The sequence below is a fragment of the Siphateles boraxobius genome, unplaced genomic scaffold (genome assembly GCF_051911475.1).
Source record: "Siphateles boraxobius isolate OS27281-9 unplaced genomic scaffold, OSU_SipBor_1 6, whole genome shotgun sequence".
In the NCBI taxonomy this organism is placed as follows: Eukaryota; Metazoa; Chordata; class Actinopteri; order Cypriniformes; family Leuciscidae; genus Siphateles; species Siphateles boraxobius.
In genome coordinates, this window is record NW_027509186.1 from 26,265,938 (window position 1) to 26,281,554 (window position 15,617).

Sequence of the window (15,617 nt, forward strand, 5' to 3'; positions counted from 1 at the left end):
GAATTTGCTACTTTTTTATCAGAGTTAGTACAAGCTGCAGATAAAGTCATAATTGTTGGTGATTTTAATATACATGTAGATAACGAAAAAGACACATTGGGATTGGCATTTATAGACATTCTGAAGTCTATTGGAGTTAGGCAACACGTGTCAGGACCCACTCATTGTCATAATCATACTTTAGATCTAATATTGTCACATGGAATCAATGTTAATGTCATTGAAATTCTGCAGCTGAGCGATGACATCTCAGATCATTATCTAGTCTCGTGTATACTCCATTTAGCCAAGGTTGCAAAGCTGACTCCGTGTTAAAAAAATATGTTAGAACTATCACTTCTGCCACTAAAGATTGCTTTATTAATAATATTCCTGATCAGTTTCATCTCTTCAGCATGCCAGATAGCTTAGAAGAACTCGATATTGCGAGGGCTTTTCCAGCACTTTAGATACAGTTGCTCCTTTGCGCTTAAAAGAAGATTAAAGAAAATAGTCCAATGCCGTGTTACAATGAGCACACTCGGGCCATTAAGAGAGCAGCCAGAAAAATGGAGCGCAACTGGAAGAAAACAAAACTAGACAAAAAAAGCACGATTGCGTAGAGAAAAGCATTTATTCTAGGTATTTATTTGACACAGTGGCTAAATTACCAACAAATAAAGCTTCTACTTCTGAAGTTTCCAAAGAGCATAGCAATAATGACTTTATAAACTTCTTTACTTACAAGATTGATAATATTAGAGAGAAAATTATAACTATGCAACCATCTATTATAGTATTGCATCAGGGAGTGCATTGTAGTGTCCCTTAGGAAAAATTCCATTCATTCGTTGCAATAGGAGAGGAAGAATTGTCTAAACTCGTTAAATGTTCTAAATCAACAACATGTATGTTAGACCCTATACCGACTAAGCTACTGAAGGAAATGCTTCCAGACGTCATAGATTCTCTTCTTAATATCATTAATTCATCTTTGTCACTAGGATATGTACCGAAAACTTTAAGCTGGCTATTATTAAACCTCTTATTAAAAAAACGCAACTTGATCCTAATTAGTGAATTACAGGCCGATCTCAAATCTACCCTTTTTGTCAAAGATACTAGAAAAAGCCGTATCCTCACAACTATATTCCTTTTTAGAAAGAAATGATATCAGCAAAGATTTCCAGTCAGTATTTAGACCATACCATAGTACTGAGACTGCTCTCATTAGAGTTACAAATGATATGCTTTTATCATCCGATCGTGGTTGTATCTCTCTATTAGTGTTACTTGATCTTAGTGCTGCATTTGACACAATTAACCACAACATTCTTTTAAATAGACTACAAAATTATGTTTGCATTAGTAGAATTGCATTAGCATGGTTTAAATCATACTTATCTGACCGTTATCAGTTTGTAGCAGTAAATGAAGAAATGTCTTATCGATCACAAGTTCAGTATGGAGTACCACAAGGCTCAGTACTAGGACCGCTGCTGTTCACTCTGTATATGCTACCCTTGGGAGATATCATTAGGAAGCATGGGAATAGTTTTCACTGTTATGCTGATGGTACTCAGCTCTATATCTCTTCTTGCCCTGACGAAACTTGCCAATTCAAGAAATAAACGGAATGCATAGCTGATATAAAAATTTGGATGACTAGTAATTTCCTATCACTTAATTCTGAAATACAGATTTTCTAATGCTTGGACCAAAAACCTCCACACATACAAACCTAGAATACTGTCTAACAATTGATGGCTGCTCTGTCAAGTCTTCGTCGTCGGTTAGGAACCTGGGTGTGGTCTTTGATAACAATCTTTCATTTGAAAGCCATGTTTCTAGCATCTGTAAAACGCATTCTTCCATCTTAAAAATATATCTAAATTACGAAATATGCTTTCAATGAAAAATCCGGAACAGTTAGTTCATGCGTTCATGACCTCAAGGCTAGATTATTGTAATGCTCTTATAGGTGGTTGCCCTGCATGCATAATAAACAAACTACAGATGGTCCAAAACGCAGCAGCTAGAGTTCTTACCAGAACCAGGAAGTATGACCATATTAGCTCGGTTCTGTCAATACTGCAATGGCTCCCTATTGAACATCGTATAAATTTTAAAATATTGCTGATTACTTATAAAGTACTAAATGGTTTAGCTACCCAGTACTTGAGCGAGCTCTTAACACATTATAGTCCTTCACGTCTATTGCGATCTCAAAACTCTGGCCAGTTGATAAAAGATACCTAGAATATCAAAATTGACTGCTGGTGGTAGATCCTTTTCCTATTTAGCACCTAAACTCTGGAACAGTCTTCCTAACATTGTCCAAGAAGCAGACACACTCTGCTTCACATATCTATTCACTAAATATACCCCACCCCCCCAAAAAAAAAAAACCCACAACAACAACAAAAAAACAACAACAACAATTGCCTATTGATATCTGCAAGCCCAGCCTTCTATAGCTGCCTAAGCTGTATGTTCATGAGCCCAGCCTTCTTCCATGTAGTGAGATCACAATTCACCTTTTCAGCCACTCCCCCACTGTAAAACTTATAGGGGGCCTCCTTCTGAGTCAGACAAGAGCAGTGTTGTGCAAGTTACTTCCAAACTGTAATACATTATATATTACTTGTTACTGTTATTTAAAAGTAATTCATTACCTTACAATATTACTGTCTCAGAATTGTAATGCGTTACATTACTCCTGTATTACTTTTGAGTTACTTTCACAAAAATAACTATACAGAAGTAGAACTTAACATTCTAAAATGACTAGGGCTGTAACGATATGCGATATGAAACCGAAATCGCGACACTCAGATCCACGAACCTGCAGAATGGCGCCACACCCCTTCCAACTCCCAGCGTTATCCATACCGTCCAGATCCAATGCTACCACATCTTTAAATTACTATTAGTATTATTTGAAGTTAACTTAACATTATAAAATATGTAGACCTACACCACAAAACTAGTTGAGGATAAATTATTTAAAATTTGGAAATTCCAGCATTATGGACATGACATTTGCAGACTTGTAGTCAAAACTTATATAATTATATAAATTCTCAGAAAGTGCATTACTGTAATACCAAAATATTGAAACGTCTGTTTATCCATAGGCTCCTCCCAGAAAGGAGTCCAGACATTAGAAAAATATCAGTCTACACATGCGTTTTATATTTAATATTGGGGAAATCGACAGTCATGTGTGACAAAAAAAAAATCTTTAACTTTTAGGAGGCAACGATTTTTTTGTTGTAATTCTGTGAATTACACTGCGCAAATCTAATGAAGAAGGGTTGGCTCTCCACAGAACATAAAATATTCATTTTATTTTATTTTTCGTGTTCGCATTTATGAGGAAAAAACAATGTTACAGACGTGACAGTTCTCCGTTACGGACGCGACCGCTCTGAAGCGGCACTAAAAGACTGCTTTAAAACTTTCACAGACACCTTACACAGAAGACACGAAGCCTTTCTTTAAAGTGAATTTCGTTTTGTATTAATTGTACAGACCTGAAAAATATATCTATATTGAAATGTCTACTTGTAAACAGAACAATTCAAAACGAAAGATAACAGACTGCTCTCTGCTTATGAAATGAAATGTGCATTTCTCTCTGGTGCATTCAATACTGCGAAGATCGCGAGTCAGCATCGTCAACTTCATCTCGACTTTATTAATAAACAATCAACATGTCTCCTTGCTATATTTGACATTTTCAAAATCTTTTGCCGGTTCTTTGTGACAGCTTTTAGGTGCTTTATCGGCAGCGCCGCCGCCCTTACATGAACGCGTCACCACGGCATCAAAAACATGATTGCGTGATGAAAACATGAAAAATACCACATAAACATAGCCTAACTGTTTAGAAAGAAAAGAAAGAACGAATAGCCTGATGCGCATACGTCCATCTCGCGAATGTAGTCTTCATGCCATCTTCACCATTAGGCGCTTTTCCACTGGCCAGCGTGAGCACAGAGGCCGAAATCATACCTCACGGCACTCCTGTAAAAAATAAATCGCTATACAAATATATCAGACGCTGCCATTTAGTCTTTAATTACAGGCTTGGACATCACACGCGGCTATTGACTGACCACGAACAGGTAATTTAGCCTACTTGCATCTTTCATTCGTTAATGTCTGGCGGTCTTGCTGTATTTTTTGTTTTGTTTGTTTGTTTTACAATTAAAACTAAAAGTCTGTTGTAACGCAAGCCTTACCGAACATGTACCGAGTAAAATATTACTGAAAATTGATTAGTAATGCCTTACACTACTGCGTTACAGCAAAACGTAATATGTTACTGTAATGCATTACTTTTGTAACGCGTTACTCCCAACACTGGACAAGAGCAGAAAGGGCCAGGGAGAGACAGACAGACAGAACACAGAGTGCTGAAGGCTTTCCAGCCTGAGAACAGCTCTACACAGTATAACAGCCTTTTATCCTCTTTACCTGTGTGAACTCATTTAACACTCCTCTTACGTCTTCTGTCACTGTTCTCTCTGTCTGATAGTCTCTGAGACTTTCGGTGCCTTTCTCAATCAACTCTCCCTTTTTGACTTTCTCAGCCATCTCGCTAGGTTAGTTGTAGCTTAGCATTTAAAGGTGAAGTGTGTAATTTCAGCAATGCTTTGAAAGCCCCACAGTGTTTACAGGTTTTCAGGGAATATAAACCTATGCATTAATAATTTATTGCTGGACGTTAAAGAATTTTAACACTGAAAAACATACGTTACCTTTAAGGATCTGAGCTTAATGTAGAGCACAATGTAATTTGCTCAAATAGGAGATGTTCCTGGATCAACATCCTTTGTTGGTTCTGGAACAACCTTCCTATCTAGAATTTACTGCCTACACCCAGTAGAATTGAAATAGTTCCTGGAAATAACATCGGAATCATATGGTTTGTCCTCTGAAGCTTGGTACTCAAGTTTGAACTGCAGTTCATCTTGTGTCTAAAAACCAACTTGTTACATCTGAAAATATAATTAAGTGCTAAAAAAGTGCTTGTTATGAAGCTCCTAATAAGTGAGCTTTGCATGAAAAAAATTAATGTAAGAGTAAAATGGATATTTATTTTGAGATTTTCTAAAGATCACATTTAAAAGTGTAATTAAATTAGTCATATTTTCACATATTAACTTTCCATCCATCCACCTTCTCCCGCTTATCCGGGGCAGAGTCGCGGGGGCAGCAGTCTAAGCAGAGATGCCCAGACTTCCCTCTCCCCAGACACTTCCTCCAGCTCTTCTGGGGGGACACCGAGGCGTTCCCAGGCCAGCCGGGAGACATAATCCCTTCAGCGTGTCCTAGGTCTTTAACGGAGTTTTATGGTAAATGGTAAAAATTTTTTTTAGGTCTTTAACGGAGTTTTATAAATTGGCAAAGAAAAAAATTATGCTACAGAGGTGCTCTTTCTAAGTTAGCACAACAACTGGTGTTATTGATTCCTAAAACTTTTCTCAACCAATGAAGACACACACAGGAGCAACTATTAGCAGCACGAGCAGAACCGTGGGGAGGGGTGTGATGGTGTGTGTGTGTGTGTATATAAATGCCCTATTGGGAAACCACATTAATGTTTGCACACGCCGCACAGAGCGGCTTCATCCGGCACTTAGCCAACAGAGAGATCAGCATGTCACCTTGGGTTTGGGGAGGGGCTTTGATTAATGGCGCACAGGCCTTTAAAAATTAAAGAGCTATTGGATTTTCAGCTTTGCTGTGTGCAAGAGCTCGGGGTGTTATTGGTGTGAATTAGATACAAGTCACAATAAGGAGAATCTGAAATTGGGAAGGAAAGCACTACATTTATCAGCTTTTCACACAACAGCACACCATCTGCTACAGCAAGGCTAACGCTCAGAGCTCTCTGCCCCAAAGTATTTCTCTATTTATTTCCCACGCGCTCCCTCGCAGGCCATTAGAGGATGTCGATTGTTGATCTTTAATGCTGTGAGGTCAGGGAAGTAGTGGATGGTGTAGGAACTTACTATGTGTACTCGGTACATGATGCTGATTCCCAGAGTCATGAAGGGTTTGGAGAAATCAATGACCTTCTCCCTCTCAGCCGTGATGGTTAGGGCGGCCACAGCCAAGTCAGCCTTCTGAAACACATGCAAAATAATTGCAGACGTCAGTGCGTTTCTAGGACAAAAAAATAAAATAATAATAAAATTCAGATTACATTCATGGATTCTTGCTGGTTTAAGTAAGGGGGCATCTGGCAGGAGCCATCTTTTGAAAACAGTCTCGACCAGTAGAACCACGAACATCCGTCCGCCATCATCCGCACCAATGTTTTTGACCAATTTTCAAAACCGCACCCGCCCGCCATCCGCTGATACAAGGTGCTGCTGATGACAGCAGCGAGACTAGAAACCGCCCGCCACCCACCCGAATTTAATTTAAAAAAAATTTCCGTCACGTCATCCGCCCGATCCGCGGTTTATACGCGGAGTCCCCGGCTATAACTGCCAACCGCGCATCTCTAGTCTGTACACTTACAAAGTTCTCAATGCTCTCAATGCTACCGTGTTAGTGTGGGGCTATTTTGAGCCTTGTTAGTGGTATTAATTAGCGATTTTTATTTTTTACTTATTCTATGCCCCATACACTAGCGTTATAAGCCAATCTGTGGTTAAACTAAAACTAACGTTAGAACTGGGTACGTTCGATTATCATGAAAACGCATCCATGAGAACGGTCGACTCGGTACCCATGTGTTATTTAGCCCAAGGTTCATTTTTGGCCGGAATTGTTCTTTAAGCTGCCATGACCTGTCTTTATACAGCTGGTAACAACTGCTTGCAGTCCAAATACCTGTATTTTGGGGGATACTGAAGGACAAAGCCGAGTTGTGTGTGATGGAACATGAACACAGAGACCGGGTAGACTGTCATGACAAATCACTTGACAGAGCATCCAGTGCTGCCGGGCATGATGCTGTGGCCAGATCCCACTAATCAAACAACACTGAAAAGTGCATCTGCAAGGAATTTTTCGGTCCTGCGGGACACACTCTTACCCTCCACTGCTCTTTGTCCTCTACAGGAGGAGGAATAATGGGATATTGGAGCTCTGCTTTAAATGAGAGAGAATCTCCGGAGAACAGATACCAGGTTATAATGTGATATTTTAGCCTCAAGCCTGAAACCTTGAAAGTGGCAGGAGAGGCTTGTTAACTCCCGAAAGCCGAATTAGGAATGTCAGACACGTGATTCAAGATCCGAGAAGTGTGAGATTTATCAGCCATTGGCGCGATGGCGATCGGATCTGTTGCTTGCGCAGATCTTTCAGCACACAGCTAATGAGAGAGCGGATAAGAAGAGGAGGAAAGCTGAAAAAAAAAAACTGACAACAGTGTTATTTTAGTATCATTGAGATCATTGAGCAATTTATTTCAAGTAACAAGTATTTTATGGTTTTAGCTTTAGTTCACTACAATAACACTCCAACGTTCTACTTCCTCTCACCTGATTATAAAGCCAGTTATCTCGTCATGTACTTCACATTCACTGTAGCAAAAGTGATTATGGCTCAGGAAGATAAACTTTTGCACATTCCCTGTAGATTCTTTCTACAATAACAGCTTGCAGATGCACTAATCTTCAAGTGCTCTCCATAGTTCAGCTGTGGCCCACAGCTCTTCACAAACTTCCGCACAGTTCACTTCACACAACAAAACATCACGCTGACACACAAACAAGGAAATTACGCGGTCCCTGCTGAACAGAGATCCCTCAAACAGATGTTGTTCGTAACAGAAACAAGGACAATAACTGCCGCTCAAATATTTGACATCTCGTTACGTATTAATATTGATGACTGGACTGCACAGAGAGGAAAATTATGAGACAGAGACTCTAAATAATAAATAATGCAGTGTGATATTCTTCCTGCGCTCCATCCTCCCCTTCAGCTTTGACTCAATCAAAAAGTGATGCCCCCAAAAAATGAGAGAAGAAGGCAATGTCAACTCTATCACTACTGAATAAAACATTGACTTAAGTTCCCAGTGTGGCATTTCAAATTCCCTCTGAGGCGTATTCTTCATCTGACGCGCTAGAAAAGCCTGACAGCTCGGCTCCTTTGCCACCTTGTGTACTACTGCACTGCTTTTAGTTTTACAAGAGTTTCCAGCACATTATAAAGCAAGACCACCATGGCCCCTTTGGGATTAAGATTCCATATTTCAGGCAGAAAGTGAGCTGCTTTTGTGCAAAATCCCATCCTTCATTAAAATTTGAACAATGTGGAAGGACCAACAATTGATTAGCGGGAATATATATTAGCGGAGTTATTCAATTAGTTGTGCTGTTTAGAAAGAAATAACCTGCAGAATACATAAATCAATTTTTGTTTAAATGATATAATGAACACTGTATATCTGAACACTGTATAAATGAACACTGTATATCTTAAGATGCACATAGTCAAGTCAATTTGTTTTAACTCAGTTAGCTGTAAGCTGGCTAAATTAGCATACCAAATAAATGTTACTAAATATAATTGAAGAATTATATGTTAGATTTTTTTTTTTTTTTTACAATATTCACATTATTATCATATTTACATAGGACTCTTTGAATCCTATAATGATGCTCAGATGTAAAAAGGAATATGGTAATAATTATCCTACATTAAATCCAACATAACTGTAGATGTCAAATATATTATATTTATTCACAGATGTACTTTGTGTAGGTTGGGTTTCCATACCATTTACATTTGTTACCATTTAAAATAAAACTAAAGATTCACTGTATTTTTGCTTACACCGTGAAATTACTGTATTTATATAGGCATGTGTTTATAGACAAGTATTTATATTGTACACGGAATTAAAAAAGTCCCAAAAAACACTGGAGTTTGATTATTCTACTTAATTAATTATTTATTTTTTTAATCCAGGTTCTTATATAGGACTTGTTTTTTAAACCTTTTAAAAAATGAATTATTTGAAATGATCATGAATTATTTTAAATGTGAAAGTCACTTGTATACAGTTCATTTAATTTCATAAGGGAAATAAAATGTTCATATTACAAATGAAATGCATGATACTTGTACTACATTCAACGTTTATGTTACATTCAGTCATTGATGCATTTTAGTATGCAAATTTAACAGTGGTGGATGAAGTACACAAATCAAGTACTTGAGTAAAAGTACAGATTCCCTAATAAAATATTTCTCCAGTTAAAGTACTCCAGTCCTTTTCAATTTTACTTGAGTTCAAAAGTACTCAATTTTTAATGTTCTTAAGAATTGTAAATATATCGATGAACCATGTTTATTATTTATTACAGCCAGCACTAGTCAGACTAGTCATTACTCAGAACTAATAAGATAAGTGGAGACATTTAATATGTATTGATTTGCAAATAAGCAAACTTTATATATATTATTACTAAAACATGGTATTATATCAAATGCTTATACTTATTTTAGTATATTTAAGTTTATTATGAACGTGAAATAATATATAGTATATTATTATTATAGTAATATATAGTATTTTAAAAATGAGAGAATACATTTTCTAGCTAAATATGTGGCTACAAATACAATACAATGTACAGACTTCACATTGGGGCAAGAATGTGTTAACATTTTTAGATCAACGCTATGCAAACATATCATTTTATATCATTTGAAACTTCTACAGCAGATGGTAAGATTGATGGATATTAATTCAGATTATTTACCATTATTTACCGCAGATTTACTTCACAAATAACTGACAGTTGTGACCTAAATATGATTTTCTCTCCTAAACACTCTCCTAAAATTACACATTAGTGTCATGCGTACATTCAAGCTCTGAAGATATTTAGTTTATTTGCTCATTTTGACAGGATCATTGAATCAGTGAGTTGTTGACTCAAAACAGCTGCAATCGGATCAGTCCGATTCACGAATGAATCTTTCAGTGTGTTTTGTGAACCAATTAATCAGGTTCAGGTTCACAAATCATCGCTTTTGTGTCTCAAAGGGGGTGGAGATTTCTTCAGTTGGAAATAACAAGGAACAATATATTTTTATGGAATGTAGTAAGTGGAGTAAAATGTACGATATTATGCTTTGGAATGTAGTGAAGAAAAAGTAAAAGTTTACCAAAATAAGTACAAGTAAAAATACTTACTGAAATTTACACCCATGTTTTAATGTAAGAAATAACAGGATAAAGCATTACAAAAAGTCCCTCATGAGAACCAAAGAGGTAAAGAGCGTGCTGTCAGAACGGGGTAGCTCTTCATCTCCTTCGGTTGCCCCCCCCATCACCCTCTACAGACACTATAGCATACAATTAGACTCATTGGCCACTCTCAAGGTCAGCTGTATAGAGCATACTTTGAGAGAACAAATTGAGACAATAATAAGATTAGGCACTTCTTTCTTTATTTCCCTAATGGCTTTGCCCTCCATTAGCTTGTGGAATTAAGACAGATAACTTCTCAAAGCATTCTCAATTTTGTAGCGAGAACATAGGCTGCAGACAAGTGCTCTTGTTTATGACCCTTTCCCCTGGAAATATATGAATATCACCGTGGCCTTTTTGTTCATTTCCGAAAATTTACTTTGCTCCCTGCGGTGCCTGCCAAAAAACTGACAAATAAATCAGCAGCACGCCGTAAAGCTGCAACTATTTTTAAATAAATAACATTTCTGCCGAAAAGGGCAAGCGTTCGTAGCTAGTAACAGAATTTGTAGCATGCAAGATTTCCATCTCATCAATGGGATGTTAGTAGCTGTCAGAATAGGACTTATACTTTCCCGCTTCACCAAATCTTTTTAAACATGTGTGTGCATGTGTGTCTGTTATGGGATCAGATGGGCTAATTGATATTCATTAGGACGAGAGAACTGTAACTGGGTTGGAGGCATAAACATGATTATTGTTGGTTAATCTGCATCATCTGTTTGGATGCGAGTAAAACAATTTTTAGTCTGGCTTTCAGGCTTCCTTGAATTATTGAAATGAGCATTTGAGAATGAATAAATCCAGGATAAAACAAGAGGAAGCAGATTGTTTCGTCGTATGTATTCTAAACAGCAAAACTTTGAATGTAATTCAATGGAAATGCCTGTTTCATGAAATGTTAATTTGTGTATGTTACCATCACAAATCATATGGTTAAAATGGTAAAATTAAACATTTTTCTTACTTTAGTTATGTCCTAAATGACACACTATACATCATGCACTTATACACTATGTACTTGAGCACTCAACTATGTAGTCTATGAATTGTATAAGGTGATTTTGTCACTCACCCTGCTGATGAGCTCTCCGACCATGCCCGTCCAGGAGCCATTGGCGCCCGGCACCCCGTAAACGCCATCCCCAACTAGCCGGATACGATACTTGAACTTCAGGATATCTGCCAACTCCTTCAGCATGTCCACGCAGAAGCCCTCGTAGCGCTCATTCCCTTCTAGTTCCTGGTGATTGGCTCTCAGCATTACATACGGATTCTCCTGTGAAGACATCATTAGCATCACCATCAGCACTTGCATCTAAACACGCTCACAGAGCACTTCAGTATCAATCGACACACAATTTTGTGTGATAAAAGATGGTTTGAGTTGGCAAGTCACCTGAGCTATGTTTCCATCCAAATGTGTGAAATTAACTTAATTGAAATCATCACGTCTTGGGAAACTGTTACTTAATAATAATTAAGGAAGTGTTAATAATTAAAATGGAAGTTGCTGCAAACTTTTTCCTACACATAAAATGTATTGTGCCTCAGAGAATGCAGATGAAATGCAATAACAAACGCTGTCATGTTATCTTTGCGTTTGGAGGTGGATGCCTGATGCTTGGGAATGCTATCGTATGAGATTGGAAGGTAATACCAAATCAATTTGAGGACTCACTTTAGCTTAGGCCTTTCAGAATGACTAAAACTACATTTGAGAAGGAGTGCAATGAGATCAGTCCGCTGGATAGTCCAGTTATCCAATCATATGATTTTTTGATGTGTTTTTTGTTGCAACATGAGGAATTTATCTGGAAAACTGTAGTTTATGTGCATTCTTATTGAATGGCCGATGGCTTATATGCACGTTTTAAGATTTTATACGCATCTTGCCGTTATCATCCAGCATCTTTTAATGCGATATCCCAAAATTGGAACACAGTTTGGACACATGGAGCTCTGTGACTAATGTGAGCCCTCCAAAAGGTTCCAAATTTATCGGTTTGTTTTCTCATGCTAGCCAAAGATTGAACAGATTTAAGAGGCAATCTGTGGTCAAAATAAAGGCTTCGTAAACATTTCATCCCACCTTAATTCAATAAACAATCGCTGTTGCTCACTATTATCCACAGAGATACAGATGTTTTCCTATTGGGCATGTGGGTCGAGTATGTTGCTGCCATTTTCAAACACTTTGCATAAATTTAACAGAACAATGTCACCTCCGACAAAAACAGTCACTATAGAATGAAACCAGCCATAAAAAAGCTTTTCAAAATCACTTTTTGTTATAACTGAAAAAAAAAAAAAAAAACGTGTTGCGGCAAGACAGACACTAAAGTGGTACCGTTGTACTTAAGATTTGTTTAGCGCTGACTGGTCGACTGGAGAGAGTGTTTCATTTTCACCAGTAAATATGACTCGCTCCACTCCGATGCTTTTAGTGGCAATCTGAAGAGCTGACGATACTTTTCAGTCTTTCGCATTGCCATGGAAACACTTTCTTCTCTTTTTTTTTACCTGCCTGTCTGGTCCTGCATCCCTGATTTTTGATGTGCCCAGTGGCCACGCTCCAGCTGGCCAGAGTACAGCAACAGCTGGGTCTTGCAGCCTGTCAGACCAGGGGGAACGTCAATGGCCATGTTCCGACACTTCAAATAAACCTGAACCATATTAATGGGAGCCACTCATATGCATCCAAATAACACGATAAGCGTCCTTTCACCTCATTTGTATGTCCATAAAAGCCACACGCTGAATTTGCTGATGGATGTTCGCACCTTGGACCTGACGAAGCCATGGCACAAAGAGCAACCGCTTTGGCCCAGATTCTGACACTCTATAAATGCAAATCCTTCCATTTTGTTCATTAACTGGTTGAATCATCCACGCATGTTACCGTCATGGCCCGCACTGACACCGCTGCGGTGGTTATGCAGAAAGGCATAATATAAATGCAAATTTCCATCGCTTACAGCCTGCTGGAGGCACTCAAGTATTGCAGCCGGACACTTTCTCCCAAACTAGGCTTATTAAAGAGCAGCATTTCATGGGCCAGTTGCATATTAGACAGACAGTTTCAAAGAATGGAAGCAAGCTAATAAACAAACCTTCTGGATTCAATTAATAGGTCTACGCACTGGGCAAGAGAAGTACATGGTTTCGGGTCATTACGAGTCGCCCATAACTAGCCTTTGGTCTGATTGATGGTTGACTCCATGAAAAAGGAGTGATTACACATTGATGCTTGATAATCCATTATTAGCAGAATCTATGAAAAGATGGAGGAAAAGGAAGTTAACTGTGCACACACAGGACCAGGCATCGCCATCTAAGAAAAGGAGCTCTGGCATAAATCACGATATTATACTGAAGCTATAATGGTCAAGTTAAACATTTCCCATTCTTTATGTTTTTAATTTAGCTGTTTAAATTACGTCACATTATAGTTAAACATGGTCAAAATAAACATTTTCAGCTAGTATTTGGTTAGCAAGCTAACAGCTTAGACTTTTAAATTAATTATCACATATTACAAAAGCTACAAAATGGTAAAATGAAACATTTTTCTTTTGTGTTTTCAGTTAGCAAGATATAGCTTAACCTTTTAAATTACTTATGCCAGCTTACAATACCAAAGCTTAAAAGGGTTGTATAAAACATTTTCACTTTAATTTGTTTTCAGTTAACCTCATTAAGTAAGCTAACATATTTTAAATTACATATCATGTAATATTACAGAAGCTACAAAATGGTCAAATTGAAACAGATTGTTTTCAGTTAACATCGCAAAGCCTTTTAATTTACATATAACTTAACATTACCAAAGTTAAAATGGGCAAATAAAACATCTCTACTTTCTTTGTTTTCAGTTAACCTTTAGTTATCAAGGTAACAATCTTTTTTATATGAGTTCACACTTACACAAATTTAATAGAGTAAAGGTTATGCATATTTGGCGTGCTTGTCCGAGGAGAGGGCCCCGACCTTGGCCCGAACCCAGAGTACTTCCCCCATCCCAGGTTGGGATAGGAATAGTTAGAAGTGTGGAGAAGGGGTGGTGGAGGGATGCTGGAAAACTGTCATAGAATAGAGGTAAGTCTGCTGTATATATACCTCCTGATGCTAATTGAGTTGATTAAATGAATGTGTTCCTCCCATGTTAATAAGGTTAATTATCTGAATATGCTCCTCCAGAACTTTGCTAATAAAAAATCATTTGATCACGTATCACATAATGTAATTGCAAATGAGCAATAAATAAAATTGTGATTTAAACAATTCCTTTTCAGCTAGCCTCTAGTCTGATAGATGATTGAGTGACAAAAAACGGAGCGACTACATATTTACATTTAATAATTCATTATTAGCAAAACTTCTGGAAAGAGGGAGAAAGCGATTGAGGAAGAGGAGCGAGGTTAATGTGAACACACAGGACCAGTCCTGGCGTATCGCCATCAATCTCAGAAATGGAGCTCGGGCATCAATCAACTGAGTGAGTGCTGTTATCAGGCCAAGCAATCCTCTCTTCCGAGCTTGAATGATTCCATAAAATCTGCGGGTCACATCAGAGAAAGAAACTTTCCGTTTAATAGCGCAGACAGTGAGATTAAGGGCACTTTGAGTGTCAAGCCTGCCAAATACAACATTCCTCACCAGTCTGGGATCAGCGGCAGATTTGATTCTATTTGTTTTCTTGGAAGGCTGTCAGCTGATGAAATCCATTTTACAAATATAGCATGGCGGCAGTCTGGTTTGGTGCGTTTGGAAAGCAAACACATTAAAGTCAATCTTACTTCAAATCAAATCTCAAAGCTTTTTGTTCAGAAAGTGAAGAAAAATTGGAATTGTTGGTTAGCATTTATCAGACAATACCAAAAAGTGAGTTTGGTAACTGACTGGTCCACTACTCCCTCTTATGTCTCTCTTTATATGGCATAAATGAGACTGAAGATAGTCCAGACAGAACCAGCTCTGCCTGATAGCGGTCACAGAAATAGAAATTGTTCACAGAGGCTGCACATTACATGAGGATAGCGCCTCACATTTTATATTTATGAACAATTCCAATTGCTGTACGAATAAAGGCTATTTGCTTCTTCTTGAACACAATAAAAGTGGTCTGTCCGCAGAATATGGCGTGCCTGAGGTTTCAACATGAAACAGTTTCTGCAATCTTATTTCTCCATGTTTTCTGAAAGAGCACTTTACCGCCATCATTGATTACAGTGAGCATAAATTCAGCTGCTGAATGTGGACTCTCTTTTCTTTAAGAAGATGCAGTGATACAGTATCCACTCCATATCATACTGATATTGCACCCATATAGATTAATAATACTTTGCTCTTCCTTTTTTCTAAGATGGGCTCTTAGAGACAATATGGGTCGGTAAAGGCTCAC

At 37.9% G+C, this 15,617-nt stretch overlaps 1 protein-coding gene across 3 annotated transcripts in view; it reads right to left on the reverse strand.

Moving 5' to 3' along the window:
* grik4 (glutamate receptor, ionotropic, kainate 4) overlaps nucleotides 1-15,617 on the reverse strand; it is a 454,446-nt gene that overhangs the window by 22,130 nt on the left and 416,699 nt on the right. For all 3 annotated transcript variants that reach the window (XM_077208503.1, XM_077208502.1, XM_077208504.1), the window contains 2 exons: nucleotides 11,289-11,492; nucleotides 6,003-6,116 (listed from right to left, as the gene is read on the reverse strand). In XM_077208503.1, the coding sequence (XP_077064618.1) occupies nucleotides 6,003-6,116; nucleotides 11,289-11,492 (318 nt within the window). The remainder of the gene's footprint in view (nucleotides 1-6,002; nucleotides 6,117-11,288; nucleotides 11,493-15,617) is intronic.